We start from the raw sequence: 27797 nt of genomic DNA, 5'->3' as shown, positions 1-27797 counted from the left end.
TCCCAGGGGCTGAGAAAGGGGCTGGCTCCCCCAGGCTGGCCTTGGAAAACCAGGGTGAGGGAGGGCTCTGAGGCCAGACCTCAGGCATGTCCCTGCTGAAATCAATCCCGTCTGAAGGCTAAGAGTCTAAAGGAGCACGTCAGTGTGCTGGGCCAGCCCTCCACTGGAGCTGACAAAACTCAGAGTTTCTGAGTGCCCTCGAACCAAAAGAAGACTGTTAATAGCGAAATGTACTTAATGTGGTTGCTTGCTTTATGTATTTATTTCTTGCTCCTGATTCTATTAATTTTCCACCAGAACTGTCAGTGGGGGTGACATGGGGCGCTGCCATGTCCCCATTGCAGAGGTAGCCCCTCACTCACGGCCTGCTGCCCTTCCTTTAAGCTGAGGCTGCATTTGGCCTGGGAAACAACCAGGAAGGCTAAACGGATGGACCCCGGACTCACATTCCAGTCTCCCAGAATAGTGGAAGCCTGGGAGAAGCCCTGCGGGGTGAGGGCACAGGGCAGGGCTGGTCTGATGGGTAGGTTGGGGTCTGAGTGGGGAGCCTAGGGACTGGACAGGGCGGAGGGCGAGGACGCTGAGACAGGGCCATCGACAAGCAGGAGGGGATGTGGGGAAAGGGAGGGAACATTCGTTAAAGCCAAACTGGCCAATCCCCTGCTCTGTGTGGCACTGCCCCACTCTGCGCCCGCCCTCAGGCACCTGCAGCATACAGAAGGGAGGGGTTTTTGGGAGAGGGGTGGGGGCCTGGGTAGGGTTATGAGAATCAGGTGTCAGGGGTCTGTCTGCCCAGACCTCTGGGGCCACCCACCAAAATGGAAGCTGTGGACACAGCAGCCCTACCTCCAGTAACTTAATCACAGTGGGAAAGGCAGGCGTCTCCATCACGTCTGAGGCATCCAGGTTCTCGAAGACCGAAGCTAGAGAGAGAATCAGGAGTCCTGAGTGGGAAAGCAGCCTGGAGCGATGGAGCCAGGTCCCGACAGGCCCGGGCCCACGGTAGCCCCAGATCCACTCAGGAGAACAGCTGCCCCGGCGTGAGCCACAGCCTGTCCCAGGGTCCTCTCTTTTAGGGAGCCAACGGCCCCGTGACCATGGGTCACTCACACCTTAGCTGTTGGTGAACCTGGCAGACCACTTCCTCTTGAGGGGACCAGGGCCCTGTGTCGAAGGGAAGTTTGAAGAAAGGTGGGCCTATTTAGAGGGAGAAGTCTGTCTTGGGAAACACAGCAGACACTGGCGCTGAAGAGATGAGCCATCAGGCCCCTCAATCCATGCTGCTGGGTGTAGAAACCCGAACATTTCATCACTCATTCAGTCACAGGAAGCAAAGCACTAATGGAGCTCCAGCTGTAAGCCAGGCCCTGCTCTACTGCAACCGTCTCCTGACTGGCCTCCCAGCTTCCGGTTCCTCCTCTTCAACCATTTCCAGCTTAGGACATGCCAGGCTGGTGGGGGATGGAAACTTTGGGTCTCTTTGTTTTTGCTTTTTTTCTTTTTTAAACTGAAAAAAATTGTGACATAAAATATACAGATAAAGAAGTGCATAAAACACAAAGCTGTGTTGTAAAGAATAAAGTCAGCACCATGGAACCACTGCTAAAGCCAAGTCTAGGCTCTGCCAGCACCCACAGCCCTCCGAGGTCCTCGCAGGCTGAGACTGTGTCCCTCTCCTCCGGAGGCAAGCACCCTCCCAACTTCAAACTTTCTAGCTTTTTATTTATCTTTTTATTCCCTACATAGAGTCCCTAAACAGCGTTTAATGTGCCTGCTTTTAAATGTTATGTTAGTGGGCCTGTTGTGGTGGTTCACGCCTGTAATCCCAGCACTCTGGGAGGCCAAGGCAGGAGGATCACCTGAGGTCAGGAGTTCAAGACCAGCCTGACCAATATGGTGAAACCCCATCTCTACTAAAAATACAAAAATTAGCCAGGCTGTGGTGATGGGCCCCTGTAATCCCAGCTACTCAGGAGGCTGAGTTGAGAGAATCACTTGAACCCGGGAGGCGGAGGTTCCAGTGAGCTGAGGTCCCACCACTGCACTCCAGCCTGGACAACAAAGCAAGACCCTGTCTCAAAAACAAGCAAACAAATAAATGTTATGTTAGTGGATCTGTCTGCGTTCTGTTGTGCCTGCTTCACTTCCTCAGTGTAGTGTTTCTGATGCTGTCCCAGGCCCCAGTGCCCACCTCTGGTTAGCACCCACCTTTCCCTGGCTGAAATGTACAGTCTGGCTGATAGATGACAGATCAGCCCAGCTGCAGCTCGCCTGGAGCCAGTGTTCTCACCCGGCGTGAGATGGTGGCCCAAGCTCTTGTTTTCTATACGGACACCCCATTGCTCCAGAACAGATTCTGGAAAAGTCTTTCCCTTCCCATTGCTTTGTGAATGGTCTGTCCTTAATTCTAGAACCAGCCCTAATCTCTTCAAATATTGCCTGTGCCCCTTTCTCTCTCCTTTCCTTTAGGACTCCGATGAAAGGTGTGCTCCCTCTGCCCACAGCGTCCTCCCAGTCTCCACCTTCTCTCTGACATTTCCTGCCTTTCTTCTCTCCATGCCATACTCACAGTTTCTCTTCACTTTCCCTCCAGCTCACACATTTCCTCTCCTAGACAGGCACAGAATCCTTTAAACCATCCGTTGGGTTCTTCATTTTGGTTATCGTATTTTTTTATTTTAGAACGGAATTTCTATGTGGTTCGTTTACAAATCTGTAATGTCTTCAAAGTTTCTCATTCGCTGTTTAAATTTTCAAGCTTGGCTGCTTCTTTTCTTGAGCAAAGTAAGCAGAGCTTCTCTAGTCTGTGTCTAATAATTCCAACTTTGAAATCTTTGTGGATCGATTTCTACTGTTTATTATTTCTGCCGGTTCTTGTTCATAGGATCTCATTTCCTTGTTCCTATCTCTTCCTGGCTTCATGCTGGATGTTGTGTTTGAAAAACTACCTGCAGGAATCATTTGTAATCTAACCTGCTGGTGTTTTCTTCCAGCGAGGACTGTCAGTAACTTCCGTTAGGTGCTTGGGGGTGTTCACGGGTCAGGACACCTTAATCCCCAGACCGCCCCATGCTCACAACCTGGTTTGCAAGTTCATGCATGGATTTGTTTACTCTGGCTTACCTGAACCTTAAGAGGGAAGCCCTTTGGGGTCCCAGCTAACAGTGGGGGATGATTGGCCACAGTCTCCACCTGTGGAGAACCTTAAGCTTTGACATTTTCCCCTTCACCTCACGAGGCCTCCAAAATCACAGCTGAATTTTTTAGATGTATTTTTCCAGGCCTTGGTTGGACCACAGGACCCTTCCTGTGAGAACCCCTAGAGATGCCTTCCTGTTCCTGTCCCTTGCCCCCTCCCTTCCCAAGGGTACACTTGGGGCAGAACCGGCATTACCCATGAACCCCACGTTCCCCAGGTGGAGAATGGCAGCCAGCAGCTTGCTGAGGTCCCAGCTCTCGGAGTCGGAGAAATGGAGGATCTTCATGGCCGAGCGGATGTGGGCATAGTCCTTGGCGTCGTTGAGCCCCTCACAGGAAGTGCAGTTCCCCTGCGGGACAGGGAGCCTCAGCTAATGGGGCCACCCCCTGCCCCACTGCCTCCATCCTGGGGCCAGCAAGGCTGAGACACTGCACTTCACAGGCACTGGGTGGACCGGGCAGGGTCCACACTCAGAAACCACATACAATTCTTTTCAGAGGGAGAATCATGACACAGTAGCCACAGCATGATCGGGCCTTGCAGCCAGCACCAGCATCTGGTCACTGCGTGACCTTGGCCAACTCACACTTCTTCCTCTATTTGTCGTTCGTCCCTACTCGAGCCTGCCTTGTCTCTCTGGGGGACACTGTGGGTTTGTTCCTTTAAGAAACGCTTTCCAAGGCTTGCCATGGGCCAGGCCCTGTGCTGGGCATCCAGGGGAGCAGGCAGGGAGCCAGTGACCGTGCCATGGCCATTTGCCTGTTATAGGTGCCCAGACCACAGGGGCTGGGGCCAGCCCTATCAAGAGGTGGAGAAAGGCTTCCTGGAGGAGGTGCAAAGCTGGCCCCACTGTCTCTGAGGAAGAGGGCAGTTTAGGTAGAGTATGATGGGAGCAAGGCCACGGGTGGGGAGGTAGGGACAGGGCTGCAGGGAGGCTGGGGTGGGTGTTGAGAAGGGAGAGGTCGGCAGAGGGGCAGATCCTGGAGGGACTCGGAAACCACGCCGAGGAGTTTGGACTTCTACCCTACAGGTCACAGGGGTCACTGCAGCAGTGCCATCCAAAGCATGGTGCAAACCTTCCTACAGGAAGAGTGCCTTGGCTGCAGGGTGGGTGACAGATTAGAGGTCAAGATTGGTAAGGGGGGCCCATGAAGTCCAGGCAAGGGCTGGTGAAGGCATTGGAGCAGTGGACCCAGGAGAAAGGGTTGCATGGGAGAGATCCCAGAGGCGGAATGCTCTGAGTCCACTCCGTGGTCAATAAACCAGGAGGTGCAGTTCCCCTGATGGCCAGGGCACCTCAGCTAATGAGCGATGGCTGTGGTGCTGCCCTGTCCTAGGTGGCAGGTGCAGCTGCGAGCACAAGAAGGGCTTTGCTTTCCTGGGGCTCGGGGCTTGCGTTTTAGGGGGCCTGCAAGGACAGACCACTGGAGTGAAATCAGGAACAGGAGGCATGTGGGCAACTCCCTGTGGCCCACTGGGCACCGGGAGCCTGTCATCCAGTGGGGACCAAAGGAAGACGAGGTCCAGCCTGGGGCATGGGGTACATGTGATGGGAAGCGGGAGACACGTGGACAAGGTGATTCCCAGCACAGAGGAGCTGGCGAGGAGAGGGAAAGAGAACCAGCCCTGCCTCAGGGGCCTGGCCAGCAGTGGGCTTCTCTGCAGCTGTCACGGAGGGTGAAGCAGCACCAGCTCTTTTTCCTCCCTTCCATTGGCTACTGGGAGGCGGCAGGTGGGCAGCTCACCATGGTCAGGTAGTGGTACTCAGAGGGCGTGCCCAGGCTCAGCAGCTGCTTGTCTTCAACACTCATCCCCATGAGCAGGCAGTAGAAGATATGGTAGTTTCGCTCCTCAGGGGCCTGGGAGGGAGAGAGGGCATTCCAGACAGATCCGTGGGCCATTCCCCTGAGGCCTCAGGGCCTCAGACTGCCTGTGTCCAGCCCAGCCCTGGCCTCTGCTCCAAGTCTCTCAGCCAGGAGCAGCTCTGGCACTGACCCAGGTCCAGCCTGGCTTGGTTGCTGTCCCTATCCTGGGCCTCCGCAGCTGTCTCATCCCTGCCCTGAGAACTCCTCTCTGCTAGGCATTTCCCTGCATCTTGACTGCTCCTCGAAGCCCTGACACTGCTGTGTCCAACGTCCCCAGGCCAGGAGTGATGGCACAGAGTCAGGGCTCTCTTATAGTCCCACAGTCTTCACAGGCACTTAGTGGCCCATGAGAGATCTGACAGCCACAGGGCTCCCTAGGCCTTCAGCATTTTTTTTGTTTTTTTCCGAGAGAAAGTCTTGCCCTGTTACCCAAGCTAGAGTGCAGTGGTGCAATCTCAGCCCACTGCAGCCTCGAAATCCTGGATTCAAGCCATCCTCCCACCTCAGCCTACCAAGTAGCTAAGATCACAGGCACACACCACCACGCCCAGCTAAGTTTTGTATTTTTTGTAGGGATGGGGTTTTGCCATGTTGCCTAGGGTGCCTTCCATATTTTTTGAAACACTATTTATAAATGCATTCTCATAAAAATCAAACAATCTGAAGCATATACAATAGTGTTAAAAGATGGGAGTTTCATTTGGGCTGTAATCCCAGCAGTTTTGGGAGGCCAAGGCGGGAGGATTACTTGAGCTCAGGAGTTTGAGAGCAGCCTGGGCAATATAGTGAGACCTCATCTCTACATAAAATAAGAAAATTAGCTGGACATGGTGGCGAACACCTCTAGTCTCAGCTGCTCAAAAGGCTGAGGTGGGAGGATCACATGAGCCCAGGAGACAGAGGCGGGGTGAGCTGAGATTGCACCCCTGCACTCCAACCTGGGTGACAGAGTGAGACCCTGTCTCAAAAAACAAAAAGATGAGAGCTCCTTTCCACCCTGCCTTCCCCTTCCTTAAATCCCCTCCTCCCCACCCCAGAACCTAGACATTTTTTAAAAAACATTTACTTATAGCATATCTATAAATAGTTGTCCTTTCTTTCTTTCTTTCTTTCTTTCTTCTTTCTTTCTTTCTTTCTTTCTTCTCTCTCTCTCTTCTCTCTCTCTCTCTTTCTTTCTTTCCTTCTTTCTTTCTTTTTTACACAAAACATATTTATGGTTCTGCAACTTCCTTTTTTTTTAACCTAAACATATCTCTTGGTGATCCTTCACATCAACGCAGACAGACCGCCTCCTCTGTAGTATAGATATGCCATAATTTTTAAATCTCTCTCTTTTCTTGGGCAGGGCTTGTTTCTCACCTGCTTTAGAAATTTCCTGCCCATTTTGGGGTACCATTTTGGGTGACAAGTTCTATGAATTCAGCAACCACTGTATCAAGAGGTAGGAGATTCTGGACAGGGCAGGGAGACTCTGCCATGTGCTGGCTCTGTGGCCCTGGACAAGGGACCTAACTTATCTGGACTCAGTTTTCTCATCTGTACAATAGGGATAAAGAGTCCTATCTCTCATGGTTGTGAAGGTCAAATGAGACAAAACAGGAAAAGTACAGCACCAGGTTGGGGGGTCACTAAATGTGACCTTCCTTCTCAGCTTGCCACAGTGCTGAGGCATGTGTCCTTCTCACACAGTCACAGCCCCTCTGTTGGTGGCCTTCTCCCCTCTGGACCCCCTCTGTGTATGTGTGCTCATTTGCACACATGTATGTGTTAGGGGTTATGCCGTCATACGAGAGCACCCCCCCCCACAAACACAGGTGCATTAATTCTTCTGTTGTGGGTGCCACGTGTTGGGATCCCTGCCATCGGGACTGGCTCCATGATCACCCAGTGTAAAAGGAAGCCAGGGGCCCTCTTGCTCAAAAGCTAGTAACAATTTCAAGGAGGCAATAGCAGAGCCTGAAACCAAGCAAGGGGCCCCCTGAGCACAGGGCCTGGTGTGACAACACAGGACACGTGCCTCTGTACTTCCTGGCCACGTGGCATTTGGGATACTGTCATCTGTGTCTTTCCGCCATGGCCCCTAACACACCTGAAGATACAGCCCACCTAACTAGCCTAGTCTCAGAATTAATTCTAGTAGAGATGAGGAATGATAGGCACCAAAGAAAGAATAAATTTATATGAATGGAAAATTCAAAATGGAGAAAATTCTTTTTTTTTTTTTTTTGAGACAGAGTCTCACTCTGTTGCCCAGGTGGGAGTGCAGTGGTGCAATCTCAGCTCACTGCAACTTTTGCCTCCTAGGCTCAAGCAATTCTCATGGCTCAGCCTCCCAAGTAGCTGGGATTACAGGTGTGTGCCACTGCCTAGCTAATTTTTTTTTTCGTATTTTTTTGTAGAGACAGGGTTTTGCCACGTTGGCCAGGCTGATCTCGAACTCCTGGCCTCAAGTAATCCACCTGCCTTGGCCTACCATAAGTGCTGGGATTAGAGGCATGTGTCACTGAGCCCCGCTCAAAATGGAAAAATTTCTATCATTTGCTGTCCTGAAATACTGGGGAAGAGCCCTCATTATCCAGTGAGGCCTGTGGGTTCTGGGAGGGCCCCTGGGGAAGAGGGGAGGAGAGGTGAGAGTGGTGAAAGGGGGCCCCTCTTGGAAACCTCCCCCATTCCCTCAGCTCCCGACCTGGGCAGGTGGAGGCCTCACCTGCCGGCAGACCCGGGACTTCTCCAGGAGAAACTGCTCGATGCGTGCGCCCTCGATCACCCCGCTGGGGTTAAAATAGATGTCAATGTACTTCCCAAAGCGGCTTGAGTTGTCGTTGCGGATTGTCTTGGCGTTTCCAAAGGCTGAAGGTAAGCAGACGATGGCCATGATGACATCAGACAGCAGAAAATGTAATTTCAGGGGGATCATCTAAGAGGGCTTCTCAGAGGAGGTGGCCAAGCTCGAACTGAAGAATGTGCACGGCTGCACCAGACAGTGATGGCAGCCAAGTGCCCGCTAAGAGGAAGACAAAAACCTCGGGGAAAACCTCAGCGGTCAGAAAGCATGACGTGCACTTGCAGACGCAGAATTTTTGTCAGAGTGTGGGATACAGGAGGAAAGCAGTGGAAGGTAGACAGAACTAGTTAGTAGGTAGGGCCAGGTGGCACAGAGCCTTAAATGCCAGTCTCAGAAGTTGGGCAATCATTCTGCAGTGATAAGGGAGGCAGTAAAGCTTCTGAGAGAGTGTGGGAGCAGATTCGCAGCTTAGAAAGATGGCTCAGGCTGCAGGGCTGAGGCTGATATGGAGAGGCCAAGCTGGCATGGGGAGTAGCAACAGCATGTCAAGGCCAGGACACACGGAGGCAGTCAGATCAGGAGGTGGCACGTTCCAAAGTGTTTTTTGTAAAGCTGTTTCTGCAAGCTCTTCTGATGTGATCCACAGTAAGGAAGATATTTTGCATTACATCCTAGTATATACACATGTCCACTTGCACACACAAAGTTAGAACAAAATACTCAGTCCTAGTTCTTATGAAGAGTGATGTGCTGGGGTGTTTCTATTCTATGATAATTTGATTTGTTCTAGAAGACTGATTTTATGGCCCATTAATGGTTAGGATGCAGTTTCAGAATACCAGCATCTAGCATAGTCCCATGAAACAGAGGAAGACGGTTCCTTGGGGAAGTAGGTTTAAGAAACACAGCACCCTGTCTCTCTTTCTCAAGGAATCTCAATGCATGGCAGAGCCTCTGAGAAGTGCCACAGTTATGAAACCTATTTAGCTTATTGAGCCCAGTGTGGCCATTGTGGGGGTGACTGGTCGGGTGTCTCTTCAAGAAAGAATCTGATGCAGGCAGTTTTTTCTTTTTTTGTGCTAACTGACAGGCCGATCTTAAAATGTACTATATATGGAAAGGTAAATGATCTAGACTAGCCAAGTTTGAAAAAGAAGAACAAAATTGGAGGGCACATGCTATCTGCTTGCACCGATTCCTATAAGGCTACAGAAATCAAGACACTGTAGCACTGGTGAAAGGATAGACAGAGAGAGGAATTGAAGGGAATAGAGAATCCAGGAACAGTCCCTTACACGGATGGTCAATTGATTTTAGACAGGGGTGCAAAGGTAAGTCGATAGAGAAAAAATAGTCTTTTTGACAAATAAGACTGGAACAACAGAGTATCTACATGCAAAACAAGAAAAAAAAGAGAGAAAGAGAAAAAGAAAGGAAGGAAGGAGAAAAGAAGGTGAGAAAGAAAGAAGGAAGGAAAGACAGAAAAGTCTTTTTTTCTTTTATCTTTTGAGACAGTCTCACTCTGTCGCCCAGGCTGGAGTGCAGTGGTGCGATCTCGGCTCCCTGCAAACTTTGCCTCCGGGGTTCAAGCGATTCTCCTGCCGCAGCCCCCCGAGTAGCTGGGATTACAGGCGCACGCCACCATGCTCAGCTAATTTTTGTATTTTTAGTAGAGACGGGGTTTCCCCATGTTGGCCAGGCTGGTCTTGAACTCCTGAGCTCAAGCAATCTGACTGCCTCAGCCCCCCAAAGTTCTGGGATTACTGGCATAAGCCATCACGCCCAGCCAAAAGTCTTTTTTTCTGTGCTGTGTACTTTGCACCATAGAAAAATATCAGATCACAAATGTAAGTCATAAACTGGATCATCAACCTAAATATAAGATCTAAAACCATATAGGAAAAACATAGGAGAAAATCTCTGGGTTAAGCAAAGATTTCTTAGATACAACACAAACAAACATGACCCATAGGAGAAAAAAAAGGACAAATTGAACTTTAAAAATTTACAACTTCTGCCCTGCAAAAGACACTGTCTAGAGAATGAAAAGACAGGCTACAAACTCGGACACAATACAAGATGTAACACCTGTCTTAGAAAGGACTGGTATCCAGAACACATAAAGAACTCTTAAAACTCACTAGTGGCCAGGCACGGTGGCTCACGCCTGTAATCCCAGTACTTTGGGAGGCTGAGGCAGGCAGATCACCTGAGGTCGGGAGTTCAAGACCAGCCTGACTAACATGGAGAAACCCCGTCTCTACTAAAAATACAAAATTAGCCGGGCGTGGTGTCTCATGCCTATAATTCCAGCTACTCGGGAGGCTGAGGCAGGAGAATTGCTTGAACCCGGTAGGCGGAGGTTGCAGTGAGCCGAGATCGTGCTATTGTGTTCCAGCCTGGGCAACAAGAGCGAAACTCTGTCTCAAAAAAAAGCAGAAAACAAACAAGCAAAAATAACTCATTAGTAAGAAAATAGACCAATTAGGCCGGGCGCGGTGGCTCAAGCCTGTAATCCCAGCACTTTGGGAGGCCGAGGTGGGCGGATCACGAGGTCAGGAGATCGAGACCATCCTGGCTAACATGGTGAAACCCCGTCTCTACTAAAAAATACAAAAAACTAGCCGGGCGAGGTGGCGGGCGCCTGTAGTCCCAGCTACTCGGGAGGCTGAGGCAGGAGAATGGCGTGAACCCGGGAGGCGGAGCTTGCAGTGAGCTGAGATCCGGCCACTGCACTCCAGCCCGGGCCACAGAGCGAGACTCCGTCTCAAAAAAAAAAAAAAAGAAAAGAAAATAGACCAATTAAAGAATATGAAAGAATAGGCAAAAGATCTGAACCGACACTTCACCCGAGCAGATATACAGAGGGGAGGTAAGCATGCGGAAAGACGCTAACATCCTTTGTCGTCAGGGCCATGGGAGTTACAAGCGTGCTCCACACATATCAGAGGGCAGACCATGTCCTTCACCGTGCCAGGTGCTGGTGGGGTCACAGGACAACCAGAATGTTCCTGCTCTGCTGGTGAGAGAGCAAAATGCTGCGACCACTTTGGAAAACATTTCGGAAGTTTCTGACAAAGTAAAATGGCCCACTTGCCTTTTGAGCCAACAGTTTCATTCCTGCATATTTATCCAAGGGAAAGACCTATGTGCACCCAAAAACCTGTATGTGAATGTTTATAGAGGTTTTCCTCCTAGTAGCTGAAAACAATAAACAACCCAGATGTCCTAAACCAGTGGAGAAGCTGTGGTACCTCCATGCAATGGAATTCTACTCAGCATTAAAAAGGAACGAATCACTGATGCAGGCAGCAACAAGGAAGAATCCCAAATAGCCAAGGTAACCAGACACAAAAGGCTACAAACCCTGTGATTTTACTTCTATGACATTCTGGAAAAGACAAAACTGTGAAGGGGGGCAGGGGAAAGACAAATCGGTAGTTGCCAGGGGAGGGGTCGGGAAGACGGGGTGACTACGAATGGGCATGAGGGAAGATCTGGGGGGTGATGGGAACATTCTACTTCACAATGATGATGGGAGCCATAGGCCTGTATGAGTTTGTTAAAACTCACGAAACTGTACGTGAAAAAGGTGAATACTTACTATGTGTAAAGCAAACTTCAGTTCTAAAGAAACGAGAGAGACTGTGCTATCCAGCAGCCGACAGCCTTGGGGCCGAGGCCACCGGCTTCTGGGCAGCCCTGACAAGACTGAGGCCGGGGTCACCCGGGTGAAGACAGGAGGCTTCTGAGGAGGTGTTTGCTCCAGAGCCCCCTGCTGGGTTGGCCAAGACTTAGATGTGCAACACAGCGTGAGCCGCTCCCGACCCAAGCTGCTTCCTCTCCTTTTCCCGTTCCTAAGGGTCTGAGCAGCATCCATTTTTGAAAACTCATCCTGCCCACTCCTGCTTCCTCCCACCTTGTCTTCCGCAGGTTTACCCCTCGATAAACCTGTTGCAGTCCTCACCCTAGCCCAGCACCTGCTTTCTAGTTCAGTTCCAGCAACTGAACACGCACATCTAGTATTTCCCAAATTGATTTGATCCCTTTTTAAAAAGAATACTCCTGGGCCGGGCGCGGTGGCTCAGGCCTGTAATCCCAGCACTTTGGGAGGCCGAGACGGGCGGATCACGAGGTCAGGAGATCGAGACCATCCTGGCTAACACAGTGAAACCCCGTCTCTACTAAAAAATACAAAAAAACTAGCCTGGCGAGGTGGTGGGTGCCTGTAGTCCCAGCTACTCTGGAGGCTGAGACAGGAGAATGGCCTGAACCCGGGAGGCGGAGCTTGCAATGAGCCGAGATCCGGCCACCGCACTCCAGCCTGGGCGACAGAGCAAGACTCCGCCTCAAAGAAAAAAAAAATACTCCTTACAATCCCGTGGAAAACACACCTATTGAAAGTTTATTACGTCCTCAGTCTTTCCCCTTTGTGCTGCCTGGCCCCCCATCCCTACCATGCACCCCACCCTTGTGTTTTGTGTCCCAAGGGTCTGGAGGAGTTGCTGAAGGTTTGTGGCCTATCCTGTCCCTCCCCATGGTCCCACCTGGCAGGAAGGCTCTAGCGGGGCTGGGGGAGAAGGGCGGGTCCCAGAGTGATGCTTACCCTCCAGGATAGGATTGGCTTCCAGGACCTGCTGCTCAATCCATGAATGCTGGCCACTGACGGTGGCCATGAACTGCAGGATGAGCTTGGTGGTCTCCGTCTTGCCAGCCCCAGACTCGCCACTGCAAAAAGGGTGTGCAGGGACATGAGACCACACAACAACTATTTTTTCAACACTTCTCAACTCTCCTACAAACCTCAGTCCTGCTTTCTGAGCCAGTCTGACAAGGATGGCCTCTCCCCTGCAGATATCCCACTGCACTGAAGCCCTGAAGTCCCCTGTGGGTCTCAGGCTGCCTGTGTTGTACACACTATTGTGTTTGTCTTTTCTTCTCTGCTCAGCTGCAAGCTCCTTGGCACACTCGGATCTGATTCATTCCAGGGTCAGCACCACAGTACCCAGGACACACCGAAGTCTGAGTGAGATGACTCAATGTCTTCCTAATGAACGCGTGGCCCACAGGCCAGCAGCAGGCTCAGAATGCAGAGGCCCAGGTCACACAGGCTCTGTTGATCAGAATCTGCATTTTCACAGGATCCCCAGAGGATTCCTACACTTTAGAGTTTGCATAACAGACTCCCACAGTCCCATTATCCAGCTTCAACTCCTGGCCAATTTTGTTTCCCCTCCTGTACTATTTTTTTTTTTTGAGACGGAGTCTCACTCTGTCGCCCAGGCTGGAGTGCAGTGGTGTGATCTCAGCTCACCGCAAACTCCGCCTTCCGGGTTCCTGTCATTCTCCTACCTCAGCCTCCCGATTAGCTGGGACTACAGGCGCCCGCCACCTCGCCCGGCTAGCTTTTTTGTATTTTTTAGTAGAGATGGGATTTCACTGTGTTAGCCAGGATGGTCTCAATCTCCTGACCTCGTGATCCACCCGTCTCGGCCTCCCAAAGTGCTGGGATTACAGGCTTGAGCCACCGCGCCTGGACCCCTCCTGTACTATTTTAAAGCAAATCCCAGATATTGCTTCATCTGAAAATATTACCTTTTTTTTTTTTTTTTTTTTTTTTTTAGATGGAGTCTCACTCTGTCACCCAGGCTGGAGTACAGTGGCGTGATTTAGGCTCACTGCAACCTCCACCTCCTGGGCTCAAGTGATTCTCATGCCTTAGCTTCCCAAGTAGCTGGGATTACTGGTGCCTGCCACCACGCCCAGGTAATTTTTATATTTTTACTAGAGATAAGGTTTCACCATCTTTACCAGGCTGGTCTCAAACTCCTGACCTCAGCTGATCTGCCCGCTTTGGCCTCCCAAAGTGCTAGGATTACAGGCATAAGCCACCATGCTTGGCCTGAAAATATTGTCTTTTTTTTCTTTATTTGAGACGGAGTCTTGCTGTTGTTGGCCTGGGCTGGAGTGCAATGGCACCATCTCGGCTAACTGAAACTTCTGCCCCCTCCAGTTCCAGCAATTCTCCTGCTTCAGCCTCCCAAGTAGCTGAGATTACAGGCGCTGGCCACCCCGCCCAGGTAATTTTTATATTTTTAGTAGAGATGGGGTTTCACCATGTTGGCCAGGCTGGTCTTGAACTCCTGACCTCAGGTGATCCACCTGCCTCAGCCTCCCAAAGTGCTGGGATTACAGGCGTGAGCTACCGCACCCGGCCAAAATATTACCTTTTTAAAAAAGTTATGATCAAAATACCCACAATCACTATGCCAGCAAAGCAGAGTGAGATCAACAAACCTCCAGTGATAGCTGTGGACTCCCCTGAGTGCCTGTCAAGCGCCAGGCGTGTTTGTAAACAAGCTCATCAAACAACCTGCCATTGTAGAGATGCGGCTTAAGGGGACTTGCCCACAGCCCTAGGGGAGGAAAGGGCAGGAGGAGAATGCAATTTGACTCAAAGTGACAAGTGACGTTCTGCTCACTACAAGGAACCAAACGTCAGGGGGCTCTTTCCTCTCCTTGCTCACACTGGGCTAGCCCTGCCAGCCTCCAGGGGGCGCCACCCTGTCAGCTCCTGGCCAGCCAGCCTGCGGCCCAGCTCTGCTGAGAGGCTTCTTGCCCTGCCTCCGGGGGCAGGTTGGGAGTTCCAGCTCTCTCCCAGGGCACCTGTCTGCTGTCTTCTCCAGAGCCCTGGGTTTGAATTCCCCACTTCACCGCTGTGTGCCGCTGGAACAGGATCTCAGCCCCTCTGACTGTAGGTCTCTCCAGCAGTAAGATGGGGCCATATCAGGGGAATAAGAGCATCTCCTTCAGTGGGTTGCTGAGGACATGAAATGTGATCACCTGTGCCTTAGGACTTCATTCTGGTCTCTGTTCAACATCCCTCCTCAGAGAGGCCGTGCCTGGCCTGCCCCCTACCTAACGCAGAGGCTGACATCACCATTTCCTCTCCCCTGCTGTGTTTTACTTCAAAGCTGTTAGGACCTGCATAAAAACGCACTTATTTGTTGCCTGTCTGTCTCCACTTCTAGAATGTAAGCTCCCTGAAGAAGGGATTCTGGTCCCTTTTGTTGGCTGCTGCCTCCCCATGTTAGGACGGTGGGTGGCACACAGTTGGGGCATGACAAAACCTCAAATGATTGAGTGAAGGAAGGAAGGAATGAATGACTCTACTGGAGCACCAAGCAAGGTGCTTGGGAGCCAAATTCCCACTCCACCTCCCATTCCCTTGAACACTCCTCCTCCTGACACCAGGAGGGTCTGTGGTCACTGGTAGAGAGGCCAGGCCAGACAGGGAGTCTCTGAAGCAGTCAGGACCTGGACTGGAGGGGACACTTTCCTTCTGGTCCCCTGGTGACCTGAGAGCTGCCCCCTGGAGCTGCTGCTCTTCTGTCCTCACCTGGGGCCTGCCCTGAGATTTTTTTGAGTGGGTCCTCAGCTGTTGAACTCCTGCATCTTCAAGTGCCTAGCCTGGGTCCCGTATCTTTTTCTTTTTTTATTTTTACAGAGACAGGGTCTCGCTACGTTGTCCAGGCTGGTCTCAAATTTCCAGCCTCAAGGAATCCTCCTGCTTTGACCTCCCAAGTCACTGGGATTATAGGCATGAGCTACCATGCCCGACACCTGGGGCCCATTTCTAAAGGAACCCAGGCCAACTTCCTTCCTTGACTCAGTAAACCATTACTAGAGGCTGGGCAGTCCAGTCCCTGGTGACACGATGAAAGCCTAGGTTCTGAAGGAAGGAAGCTTTGGAGGAACTGCTCGGGGTGCAGGGTAGCTGGGGCCGTTGTGTGCTGTGGAGAAGGGTGTGTGCCATGGAGTAGGGAGAGCTCCTGCCTTGCCCAACTTTGCAGGCATGCTGGTGGGGAGCAGTTCAGGGAGATGCCTGGAGGCAGTGCCTGACCCCTCTGCCTCACCTGATGATGCAGCACTGGTCCCTCTTGTTCCTCTTCATGTTGAAGTAGCAGTTGTTGGCGACGGCAAAGACATGCGGGGGCAGCTCCCCCATGTGGCGGCTGTAGTAGAGCTGTACCTGCTCCAGGGTGTAGAGCGGCAGCACCTGGAACGGGTTCACGGCCACCAGGATGGAACCTGTGTACGTCTGGGAAGGGAGCAGGTGGTCAGTGCCCTCTGCCCCGGCAGAGATACTCGGCCTTGGCCCTGCCCTCAGGGAGTTATCAGGGCTGCTGACTTTGGTGGGGAAGTAGAGTCTGATTCTGGGCCAGGGAGATAAGACATTCGGCTGTGCAGGTCCCTCCTATGGGAAGGCGAGATGTTCACCAGGAAGGTGAGCTCCCAGGGGACATATTTCCAGGAAGATCAAATGTTAGCTGTTTAGTACCTTGCCTGGTACTTAGAAGGGGCTCGATAAAAATGGACTAAGTATGGAATGGGTTTTCACATGCATCCCGCAGGGGCTTTCATATAGGCTGGTCAACAAGTGGCCCTCACGGACCCGAACCACAAATTTCTGTGTGCTCCTGGGACCTCCACCCTGGATCAGCTGCCCATCTGGAGCCCCCACGCGGCCCCACTGCCCCTCAGTGGGTGGGGCAGGCAGAGTCTGCACAATACGCCACACGACCATGGTATCCTGGTTTTCACTTTAGGAAAGGAGAGGACGTGCCCTCTGGCTTCAGGCTATGCCACTAGATGAGGAGTGCAGGCACAAGCCCTTTGGAAGCACAAGCTGCCTTCCTCTGAACAGCCCAGAAGAGCTGGTCAGAACCAAGCTATCCACCCCTCCAACCAGAGAGGCCCAGGCAGGCAGTGGCTTCTGCAGGCCACACACACTTAGGCCGAGCTGGTGTTGGTTTGGAAATACCACCTCCCCTGGAAAAATCTGCATTGGAACCAGGATGAGAGCTTCAGGCTGGGGTGAACCTCCATCCAGGCCAGGTTTGCAGGGAGGGCCCACATCCACCCCCATGGCCCCCTCGTCTGGTGAATCAAGATCTTGGGATCCTGGCTGTCATGGGACTCACTCTTGGGAGGCCAGGAGCTCTCTGTCTGGTGACCCTGTCTCTACAACATGCTTGGGACGGAGAGGGCAGAGGACAATGGCCACCTGATGGCCATCTGCAGCCCTCACTAAGCACGAACTGTGCCAGGCACTGTGCTGTCACTCTATGCAGCGGCTTCCTCCCCTCCAGGGTGGGATTGCCCTGTTTGGGACTGGGCAGCAGAGATTGGGAAAAGTTAGGCACCTCGCCCACCTCCCCCAGTGAGGGCATGGGGGGGCAGTGCTCCCCATGCATCATTTTCTTCTCCCTGTCCAGGAGGTCGGCACCTGTGAGGGGCTCCCCTGTGGACACAGGGCTGGGGAGACTCACGTAGATCTTGTGCTGCTGGTAGCGGATCAGGAGGTTGTGCACCATGGCCGCCTCGTTCAGGTCCCCCAAGCGGATCATGTCGTCCACGCCCTGGACTGAATTGGGGTGCATGGGGCTGAGGACACCAAAGTCCTCTGCTCGGATCCAGTGTTCCTGGAACAACGGGTACAGACTCCCCTGAGGGGTGGCCTCCATCCCCGTGGCCAGCCTGCCACACCCTCCCCTCCAAGTTCTCAGCAGCAAAGTGGCCTTCGGGGTCACAGATCAGCTGGCCACCTGTGGCGGTGGCCAGCCTCCGGCTAGGGTCAGTCTATGACAAGGGTCAAGGGACTCCTGTGGCAGAATCAGGTCCATCTATGACTGGATCAGCATGGGTCTAGGGCCCAGGGTTAAGGCATAGCTGGGGCTAGGGCTGAATTTCAGACCAGGGACAAAGGAGCTTATAGCCAGAAGTTAGATTTAGGGTCAGGTTGCAGCTGGGAGCCTTGCAGGTTGTTGGAATAAGAGTGTGCAAGTAAAAGTTTTTTTTTCTAAAAATAAACTACAGTGTTACACAAATAGAAGATATTGTTATTATTTTACTGACTTCCATCATCTGGATCTCACAGGCCACAGCCTAGAAACTTTTCTTTGGAGGCCAAGCCTGCAGCACCCAGCTGAGCGGAGAGGACAATCTGAGGAGCTAAGTGACCGGCTGGACACTCCATGGTAAGCCCTTCCCCGCTCACCACCCAGCTGGTCCTGACCCCTCTGGTGGACGAGCTGGTCACCCCCGGGCCACTCCAGGTTGCTGGCCTCTCACTTGTGCATTTTGCCCCGTCCTGCCCCTCCACACACCTTCCTCACCCACCTTTCCCCCGTGCCAGTTTCATTTTGCAAACCGGCTTTCTGCCCCTCTGGTCCTTCCAGAGCCCCTTTCCCACTTCTCCACTTCCTGCCCCCCAATTCTCTTCATTTCCCCGGACTGCAACTCTTGAAACGTTCCCCAGGACACACAGGCCGTGTTCACCATGGCAGGACTCCACCACGATCTGTCCTGCCACCCAGGTCCCCACTTGGCCTTGGAGCCCCTGGTGTCAGGGAGAGGCTCCACAGGGTGGGGAGGGCTCTGGGGCCCTGGATGTGGGGGCAGGCCGGGGCCCAGAGGAAAGCCCCAGAACACTGACCTTGCCCTCGTCATCTTCAACCAAGACCTTGCCTGGCTTGGTCTCTTTGATGATGCCTCCAATGGCCACGCCAGTCTTGTGGGTGGAGGGAGGCTCCAGCCATACGTGGTCACCCTGGAGGGCAGACAGAAGACAGTGGTGTGATCCCCGCTTTCTCTGCCCCTCCCTGCTGGATCTTTGTCTTGTCTGGGACAGTAAGCTGACAGGAGCTCTGGTCTCACCACAGAACCTCTCATAATGAAAAAGAAACTTGGCAACTATTTAGGAAGGTGGCGTGGCTGAGTGTTTAAAAGAGAAAGTGCTTCTCAAGCTTGATGGTAGCAAGAGTTGCATCCTCTCAGAAATCACCCGCAAGCAATAGGAGGATGAGAAACAGAAACAAACACTAGAAGACACAGGAGGAAGTTGAAAAGGTGACCCCAGCTGTAGATTCCAGAAAGAGAGGGCAGAGTTCAATTCTCCAAGGCAGCAGCCCATCCTGGCATGCAAAAGCAGCATGTCTTGCTGCAGCAGCAGGAGCAAGGGCACAAGGTGGCAGTCGGAGCTTGCCTGGCCTGTCTCGGTTCTAAGAAACAGACCATATTTGCAGGTCTGCCATACTTGCAGGAAGCAGTCTCTCTGTGGGGTGGGAAGAGAGAAGCCTTGCCCCGTGAAAAGCTCTGCAGTACCCAGATCTATTGGGTGGGAGAAGCAACGACTAAAAACTCACATGTGAGATTTCTGCTAGCCTGCACTGTGGCACTGACCCTGCACGAACCTCCTTCTAATCCAAGAAAGCTCACCCCATCTGAAGAGAAGTAATCCAAAAGGACACAGGTCCTTGTTTGGAGGTACTGAAACCCAAGAGGAGGAAAGGAGCAAATAACCCTTAGCAAAAGAGAAATAACTGCCACAGAGCAGTGGGAAGTTGTGACCGAGTATTTCACCATAATTTACAAAAACTGACCAAAGATTAGGTCAGAGGCAGAAAAGCCCAGGAATTAGATGGGGGAAAACTGAGAAAAAGGATGAGACATGAGTTGGCAGAGCTGAATGAAAAAATGGAGGAAATGAAAGAAATGCGCACCAGAATGAAAACAAAATTGGAAACCGCGGGAGAACATGCCCTGATTAGAAAAACATGGGAAGAATCATAAAAGATAGGAAGGAGAAAAGTCAGTAAAATGATATAGAATTTTTTTAAAATTAGAATTAGGGGCTGGGTGTCGTGGTTCACACCTGTAATCCCAGCACTTTGGGAGGCCAAGACAGGCCAGGAGTTTGAGAACAGCTTGGCCAACATGGAGAAACCCTGCCTCTACTAAAAAAATACAAAAATTGGCTGGGTGCGGTGGCTCACACCTGTAATCCCAGCACTTTGGGAGGCCGAGGTGGGTGGATCACAAGGTCAGGAGTTCAAGACCAGCCTGGCCAACATAGTGAAACCCCGTCTCTACTAAAAATACAAAAATTAGCCAGATGTGGTGGCACATGCCTGTAGTCCCAGCTACACAGGAGGCTGAGGCAGGAGCATTGCTTGAACCTGGGAGGCAGAGCTTGCAATAAGCCAGGATCGCACCCCTGCACTCCAGCATGGGTGACAGTGCAAGACTCCCTCTCAAAAAAAAAAAAGCTAGGCGTGGTGGTGGGCCCTTGTAATCCCAGCTAATCAGGAGGCTGATGCACGATATTGCTTGAATCTGGGAGGTGGAGGTTGCAGTGAGCTGTGATCGCACCACTGCACTCCAGCCTTGCTGACAGAGTGAGACTCCGTCAAAAAAGAATCCATAAATAAAAAATAAAATAAAATAAAATTAGAATTAGGAAGAAGATCGCTATAGAAGATGGGCAAAAATGTAAATAAACCTCATTATATGGACTGAATTGTGTCCCTCCAGAATTCATATAGTGAAGCCCCAACTCCTGACATGATCATATTTGCAGATAAGGCCTTCGAGGAGGTAATTCAGGTTAAATAAGGTCCTAAGGGTGTGGTCCTAATCCAACAGGACTGGTGTCTATAAAAAAGGAAGAGGCACCAGAGTGAGGTGCACGCACGCTCTCTCTCTCTCCCTGTCTCTCTCTCTCTCTCTCTGTTTTTCTCTCTCCCTTTCCTCAGCCCACAGCACAGAAGAAAGGCCATGTGAAGGGATAAAATGAGAAGACAGCCATTTACAACCCTAAGGCACTTGACCTTGGACTTCCAGCTTCCAGGACCGTGAGAACATAAATGTCTGTGGTTTAGGCCACCCAGGCTGTGACACCTTGTTACGGCAGTCCAAGCCCTGATGAAGTCAGGCAGACCTGGCTGGGTTCTAATCCCTACTCTGTATTCCAGGAGTTATACGGCCTTGGGAAAGACACTTCACAGCTCTGAACCTTAACTTCCTTATCTGATGAAAGGGGCCTGCTTCACAGGGCTGCGGTGAAGATGGAATGCCCTATGGCAGGGAGCCCGAATGGTGTCCAGCACGGAGGGCACCACAGAGGACTCAACAACCGCATGGGCCTTCTGAAAGACTTATTCATTAAAAAGATGATCACTCTGCACTTTGGGAGGCCGAGGTGAGAGGGCAGATCACCTGAGGTCAGGAGTTCGAGACAAGCCTGGCCAACGTGGTGAAACCCTGTCTCTACTAAAAATACAAAATTAACTGGGCATGGTGGTGGGTGCCTGTAGTCCCAGCTACTCAGGAGGCTGAGGCAGGAGGATTGCTTGAACCTGGGAGGCCGAGGTTGCAGTGAGCCGAGAGATGACTCTCCTCTCAAAGACTTACAATCTCTGAAGACAGAGCGGGCCTGCAATTGTCATTGTGAGTAATAAGGCCCTAAGAGGTGTTTTTCTAAACTCTGCTTGCAGTTAGTGGCATCCCCAGAGGGAGTTTGGCGTTGATGCATCCCACGGCATATTCCTTTGTGAAATGCTTGGCTTTGTCTTAAAACCACACCATGCTCCAAGGTGGAGCCACGCTCTCAGGTTTGCAACTTAGTCACCAGAAGCCTCACAACCTGACGTTTGAGACCATGCGTGTCCTCTCTACAGCCTAAAACAGCCTAAGCTCTATTCTGTAATTGAAAACAAGAAGCCAATCTTGGCTGTCCATTCTGTGAGTCCGATGCTGCCAGGCTTAGTGGCAGCGCCAGGGGCTCCTGCGTAGTGAAGGTCCTGCTCTCAGCAGTATGCTCCAGCGGCCAGGAACGATGTCCTATGTGGCTTTGCACTCAGGAGGAGAATATTTGGGGCATTTTCTTATCAAAGAGCACTTTGCAACACTATCCTGCTCTCCTGGACTCTGCGGGGCCATGGGGCAAGGGTGGAAATGTGGAGGGCAGGGAAGGATGCACAAGCTGGTTTGGGGCCTCTGCTCTCTGGGTTCCCCAGCCTCTGAACTCTCCACCCTTTATGCGCCGTGGCAGGGCAGGGCAATTCCCCAGGGTCTATGTTGATTCAACAGTAAATGCAAAACTCTTCTGTTTTCTTCCTATGGAGGAGCCATCCCTTGGCCACCGGAACACAGGAATATTTGTTGAGTGAAGGAAGCATGATGCAGAGTCCAAAGTGGTGACTCAGACCTGGGTTTCAGTCCTACCCATGCCCACAGTTCCCCAGTTCCCTGTTTTCTCTGGGGAGCTCCCTGCAACTGCCACAGTGAGACAACCGGGAAATCCCTTTGTTGGCTGGGCAAGGTGGCTCACACCTAGCACTTTGGGAGGCCACGGCTAGTGGATTGCTTTGAGCTCAGGAGTTCAAGACCAGCCTGGGCAACATGGTAAAACCCCGTCCCTACAAAAAATACAAAAATTAGCTGGGTGTGGTGGCATGCACCTGTGGTCCCAGCTACTCGGTAGGCTGAGGTTGGAGGATGACTTGAACCTGGGAGGCAGAGGTTGCCGTGAGCTGAAATCATGCCACTGCACTCCAGCCTGGGTGACAGAGTGAGAATCTGTTTGGAAAAAAAAAGAAAAGTAAAGAAAAGAAATCCCTTTTGTCAAGACAAAGGGACACGTTAAGCCCTGCATGAAAGTGAGGGATAACTATACATAACTACATGTATTGCCCAGGCCAGTGGTTGACCAAACTTGTTTTCTTTAGATGCTAGAATCTGTCATGTTTCCTAAACTCACCTGTCTCTGGTATTTTCCTATAGGGTCTCATTGCCTTTCCTCTCTTTCCTTGGGAGCGATTCAACTTGGCCTTGAGTAACTTACACCAATAACCCCTGGAACAAATCATACAATTCTTACCAGCCTGAACCCCGACATCCTGAGTCAGCAGTTCCACACACCTGTATGGAGAGAGAAAGCAGAACGTCAGCTCCATGCATACCCCCGATTGGAGCCCCTGGAGCACAGGAGCTGGGCTTGGTCACCAACACTACCCTAAGGTCCCGGCATGGGACCCGGCTCAGAAACAATGCTGAATAAATGGATGAATGAGTCACAGTCCTAGCCCAAGTACAAGAGCTTCATTCTACATCACCTTAATTGCAGACATATTTCATACTCAGTCCTGGGCTTGATACAGGGAGTGGGTGGTTCCCTGCCATCCAGAAGCCCCAATTTTATCTGGTCAGATATCCATGAAAGCCAGTCATCATCACACATCCTGGGAAGTGCTCAGGTAAGCAGCCACTGGAGCTACAGACACAACTTTAAACCTCACAGCACTGCAGAATGTGCGTGTTCCCTCACTTTAGACATGGGACTCAATGCAGGAAATGCCACGCAGTTAATTAGTATCACAGCTGGGAATCAAACCCGGATCTGCCTCCTTTCAAACCTGTCCCCAGCACCTGGTGGTTCTAGAAGGAGCAGGCAGCCAGGCCCAAGTAGGCAGCCAGGTCCAGCAGGAGGAGGAGCAAGGACGAGCCTACTTGTCCCATCGAAAGCAGGAAACCCTGAGTTACCCTGACTGAGTGCTGGCATCTTCCCCTTCCCTGTGCTGAGCAGTGCAAGGTGGGTACCAGGTCAACTGCTAAGTTCTTTAGCGGTGATTTGTGGGATTTTGGTGCACCCATCACCAGATAAATATGCACTGAACCCAATTTGTAGTCTTTCATTCCTCACCCCCTTCCTTCCCTTTCCCCCCGAGTCCCCAAAGCCCATTGTATCATTCTTATGCCTTTGCATCCTCATAGCTTAGCTCCCACTTATAAGTGAGAACATACGATGTTTGGTTTTCCATTCCTGAGTTACTTCACTTAGAATAATGGTCTCCAATCCCATCCATGTTGCTGTGAATGCCATTAATTCATTCCTTTTATGGCTGAGTAGTATTCCATCATACATATGTATGCCATATATATGATATATGTCTATATCTCTCTATATATATGATATATGTCTATATATATATGATATACCGATATCATAGTTTCTTTATCCACTTGTTCATTGATAGGCATTTGGGCTGGTTCCACATTTTTGCAATTGTGAATAGTGCTGCTATAAACATGTGTGTGCAAGTATCTTTTTCGAATAATGAGTTCTTTTCCTCTGGGTAGATATCCAGTAGTGGGATTGATGGATCAAATGGTAGTTCTATGTTTAGTTCTTTAAGGAATCTCCACACTGTTTTCCTCAGTGGCTGTACTAGTTTACATTCCCACCAGCAGCGTAGAAGCATTCCCTTTTCACTACATCCATGCCAACATCTATCATTTTTTGATTTTTTAATTATGGCCACTCTTGCAGGAGTAAGGTGGTGTTGCATTGCAGTTTTGATTTGTATTTCCCTGATCATCGGTGATGTTGAACATTTTTCCTTGTTTGTTGGACATTCGTATATCTTCTTTTGAGAATTGTCTATTCATAACCTTAGCCCACTTTTTGATGGGATTGTTTGTTTGTTTGTTTTCTTGGTAATTTGTTTGAGTTCCTTGTGGATTCTGGATATTAGTCCTTTGTCAGATGCATAGTTTGTGAAGATTTTCTCCCACTCTGTGGGTTGTCTGTTTGCTCTGCTGACTGTTTATTTTGCTGTGCAAAAGTTCTTTAGTTTAAGTCCCGCCTATTTATCTTCGTATTTGTTGCATTTGTTTTTGGGTTCTTGGTCGTGAAATCTTTGCATAAGCCAATGTTTAGAAGGGTTTTTCTGATGTTATATTCTAGAATTTTTATAGTGTCAGGTCTTAGATTTAAGTCCTTGATCCATCTTGAGCTGATTTTTATATAAGGTGAGAGATGAGGATTCAGTTTCATTCTCCTACCTGTGGCTTTTCAATTATCCCAGCACCATTTGTTGAATAGGGTGTCATTTCCCCACTTTATGTTTTTGTTTGCTTTGTTGAAGATCAGTTGGCTGTAAACAGCTGGGTTTATCACTGGCTTCTCCATCTGTTCCATTGGTCTACATGCCTATTTTTATACCAGTCTCACAAAAGGGGGAGAGAACTACATCAGGGGAACACCCTGTGGGACGAAAGGATCTGAATAGCAACCTTGAGTCCCAGAACTTCCCTCTGACGTAACCTACCCAAATGAGAAGCAACCAGAAAAACAATTCTGGTAATATGACAAAATAAGGTTTTTTAACACCCCCAAAAAATCACACCAGCTCACCAGCAATGGGTCCAAACCGAGAAGAAATCCCTGACTTACTTGAAAAGGAATTCAGAAGGTCAATTATTAAGCTAATCAAGGAGGCACCAGAGAAAGGTGAAGTCCAATTTAAGGAAATCAAGAAAACGATACAAGAAATGAGGGGAGAAATCTTCAGTGAAACAGATAGCATAGACAAAAAACAATTGCAACTTCAGGAAACAAGGGACACACTTAGAGAAATGCAAAATGTTCTGGAAAGTCTTAGCAATAGAATCAAACAAGCAGAAGAAAGAACTGCGGAGTTTGAAGACAAGCTCTGAATTAACCCAATTCAGAATTAGCCCAATTCAACAAAGACAAAGAAAAAAGAATTTTAAGAAATGAACAAAGCCTCCAAGAAGTTTGGGATTACGTAAAACAACCAAATCTAAGAATAATTTGTATTCCTGAGGAAGATGAGAAATCTAAAATTTTCGAAAACATTTTTTGGGGAAGAATCAAGGAAAACCTCCCTGGCCTTGCTAGAGACCTAAACATCCAAATACAAGAAAGAACACCTGGGAAATTCATCACATAAAGATCATCGTCTAGGCACATTGTCATCTGGTTATCTAAAGTCAAGACAAAGGAAAGTATCTTAAGAGCTGTGAGGCAGGCCGGGTGTGGTGGCTCAAGCCTGTAATCCCAGCACTTTGGGAGGCCCAGGCGGGCAGATCACAAAGTCAGGAGATCGAGACCATCCTGGCTAACATGGTGAAACCTCGTCTCTACTAAAACAATACAAAAAAACTAGCCAGGCAAGGTGGCGGGCGCCTGTAGTCCCAGCTATTCGGGAGGCTGAGGCAGGAGAATGGCATAAACCCGGGAGGCAGAGCTTGCAGTGAACTGAGATCTGGCCACTGCACTCCAGCCTGGGCGACAGAGTGAGACTCTGCCTCAAAAAAAAAAGAACTGTGAGGCAAAAGCACCAGGTAGCTTATAAAGGAAAACCTATGAGATTAACAGCAGATTTCTCAGTAGAAACACTACAAGCTAGAAGGGATTGGGACCCTATCTTCAGTCTCCTTAAATGAAACAATTATCAGCCAAGAATTTTGTATCCAGCAAAACTAAGCTTCATAAATGAAGGAAAGATAGTCTTTTTCAGACAAACAAATGCTGAGAGAATTGGCCACTACCAAGCCAGCACTACAAGAACTGCTTAAAAAGCTCTAAATCTTGAAACAAATCCTGGAAACACATCAAAACAGAACCTCTTTAAAGCATGAATCTCACAAGACCTATAAAACAAAAATACAATTAAAAGGTATACAGGCAACAAATAGCATGATGAATGGAATAATACCTCACGTTTCAATACTAATGTTGAATGTAAATGGCCTAAATGTGCCACTTAAAAGATACAGAATGGCAGAATGGATAAGAATTCACCAACCGAGCATCTGCTGCCTTCAGGAAAATCACCTGACACATAAGGACTCACATAAACTTAAAGTAAAGGGGTGGAAAAAGACATTCTATGTAAATGGACACCAAATGTGAGCAGGGGTAGCTATTCTTATATCAGACAAAACAAACTTTAAAGCAACAGCAGTTAAAAAAGACAAAGAGGGATATTATATAATGATAATAGGCCTTGTCCAACAGGAAAATATCACAATCCTAAATATATATGCACCTAACACTGGAGCTCCCAAATTTATGAAACAATTATCTACTAAACCTAAGAAATGAGACAGACAGCAACACAATAATAGTGGAGGACTTCAATACGCCACTGACAAGCACTAGACAGGTCATCAAGACAGAAGTCAACAAAAAAAAAACAATGGATTTAAACTATACCCTGGAACAAATGGACTTAACAGGTATTTACGAACATTCTACCCAAAAACCACGGTATGTACATTCTATTCCTCAGTGAACTTTCTCCAAGATAGACCATGTGATAAGCCACAAAACAAGCCTCAACAAATTTAAGAAAATTGAAATTATATCAGGAACTCTCTCAGACCACAGTGGAATAAACCTGGAAGTCAATTCCAAAAGGAACCTCTAAAACCATGCAAATACATGGAAATGAAATAACTGGCTCCTGAATGATCATTGGGTCAACAATGAAATCAAGATAGAAATTTAAAAATTCTTCAAACCGAGCAATAATAGTGACACAACCTATCAAAACCTCTGGGATACAGCAAAGGTGATGCTGAGAGGAAAGTTTATCGCCTTAAGTGCCTACATCAAAAAATCTGAAAGAGCACAAATCTAAGGTCACACCTCAGGGAACTGGAGAAACAAGAACAAACCAAATCCAAACCCAGCAGAAGAAAGGAAATAACCAAGATCAGAGCAGAACTCAATGAAATTGAAACAACAGCAACAACAACAACAAAACCCACAGAAGATAAATGAAACAAAAAGCTGGTTCTTTGAAAAGATAAATAAAATTGATAGACCATTAGCAAGATTAACCAAGAAGAGAAAAGATCAAAATAAGATCCATTAAGACGGCCGGGCGCAGTGGCTCACGCCTGCAATCCCAGCACTTTGGGAGGCCAAGGCGAGTGGGTCACGAGGTCAGGAGTTCAAGACCAGCCTGGCCAAGATGGTGAAACTCCGTCTCTACTAAAAATACAAAAAATTAGCCAGGCATGGTGGTGGGCGCCTGTAATTCCAGTTACTTGGGAGGCTGAGGCAGGAGAATCGCTTGAACCCAGGAGGCAGAGGTTGTGGTGAGCTGAGATTACACCATTGCACTCCAGCCTGGGCAACAAGAGTGAAACTCCGTCTCAAAATAAATACATAAATAAAAATAATAAATAAATAAATGTGATACACCACATAAATAGAATTAAAAACCAAAGTTACATGATCATCTCAATAGATGCAGAAAAAGCATTTGACAAAACCCAGCATCCATTTATG

The 27797-nt window shown here is 49.6% G+C and overlaps 1 protein-coding gene across 5 annotated transcripts in view; it reads right to left on the bottom strand.

Annotated features, from left to right (window-relative positions):
- MYO7B (myosin VIIB) overlaps window positions 1-27797 on the bottom strand; it is a 103161-nt gene that overhangs the window by 57789 nt on the left and 17575 nt on the right. For 4 of the 5 annotated variants that reach the window (XR_004441842.1, XM_033231868.1, XM_033231870.1 and 1 more), the window contains exons 2-10: window positions 22572-22612; window positions 18348-18461; window positions 17182-17334; window positions 15766-15950; window positions 12456-12577; window positions 7772-7914; window positions 4945-5058; window positions 3395-3548; window positions 847-923 (exon numbers count right to left, since the gene is read on the bottom strand). Coding sequence is in view for 4 of the 5 variants with exons in the window: in XM_033231868.1 (XP_033087759.1) it covers window positions 847-923; window positions 3395-3548; window positions 4945-5058; window positions 7772-7914; window positions 12456-12577; window positions 15766-15950; window positions 17182-17334; window positions 18348-18461; window positions 22572-22589 (1080 nt within the window). In the remaining variant the exon portion in view is untranslated. Of the gene's footprint in view, window positions 1-846; window positions 924-3394; window positions 3549-4944; window positions 5059-7771; window positions 7915-12455; window positions 12578-15765; window positions 15951-17181; window positions 17335-18347; window positions 18462-22451; window positions 22545-22571; window positions 22613-27797 lie in introns of those variants that run through there. The other variant, XM_033231869.1, reaches the window with a different exon arrangement.

The sequence above is a fragment of the Trachypithecus francoisi genome, unplaced genomic scaffold (genome assembly GCF_009764315.1).
Source record: "Trachypithecus francoisi isolate TF-2019V2 unplaced genomic scaffold, Tfra_2.0 Lachesis_group13, whole genome shotgun sequence".
Lineage (NCBI taxonomy): Eukaryota > Metazoa > Chordata > Mammalia > Primates > Cercopithecidae > Trachypithecus > Trachypithecus francoisi.
The sequence above is the reverse complement of the archived record's forward strand: the minus strand, read 5'-3'. Positions and strand labels throughout refer to the sequence as shown.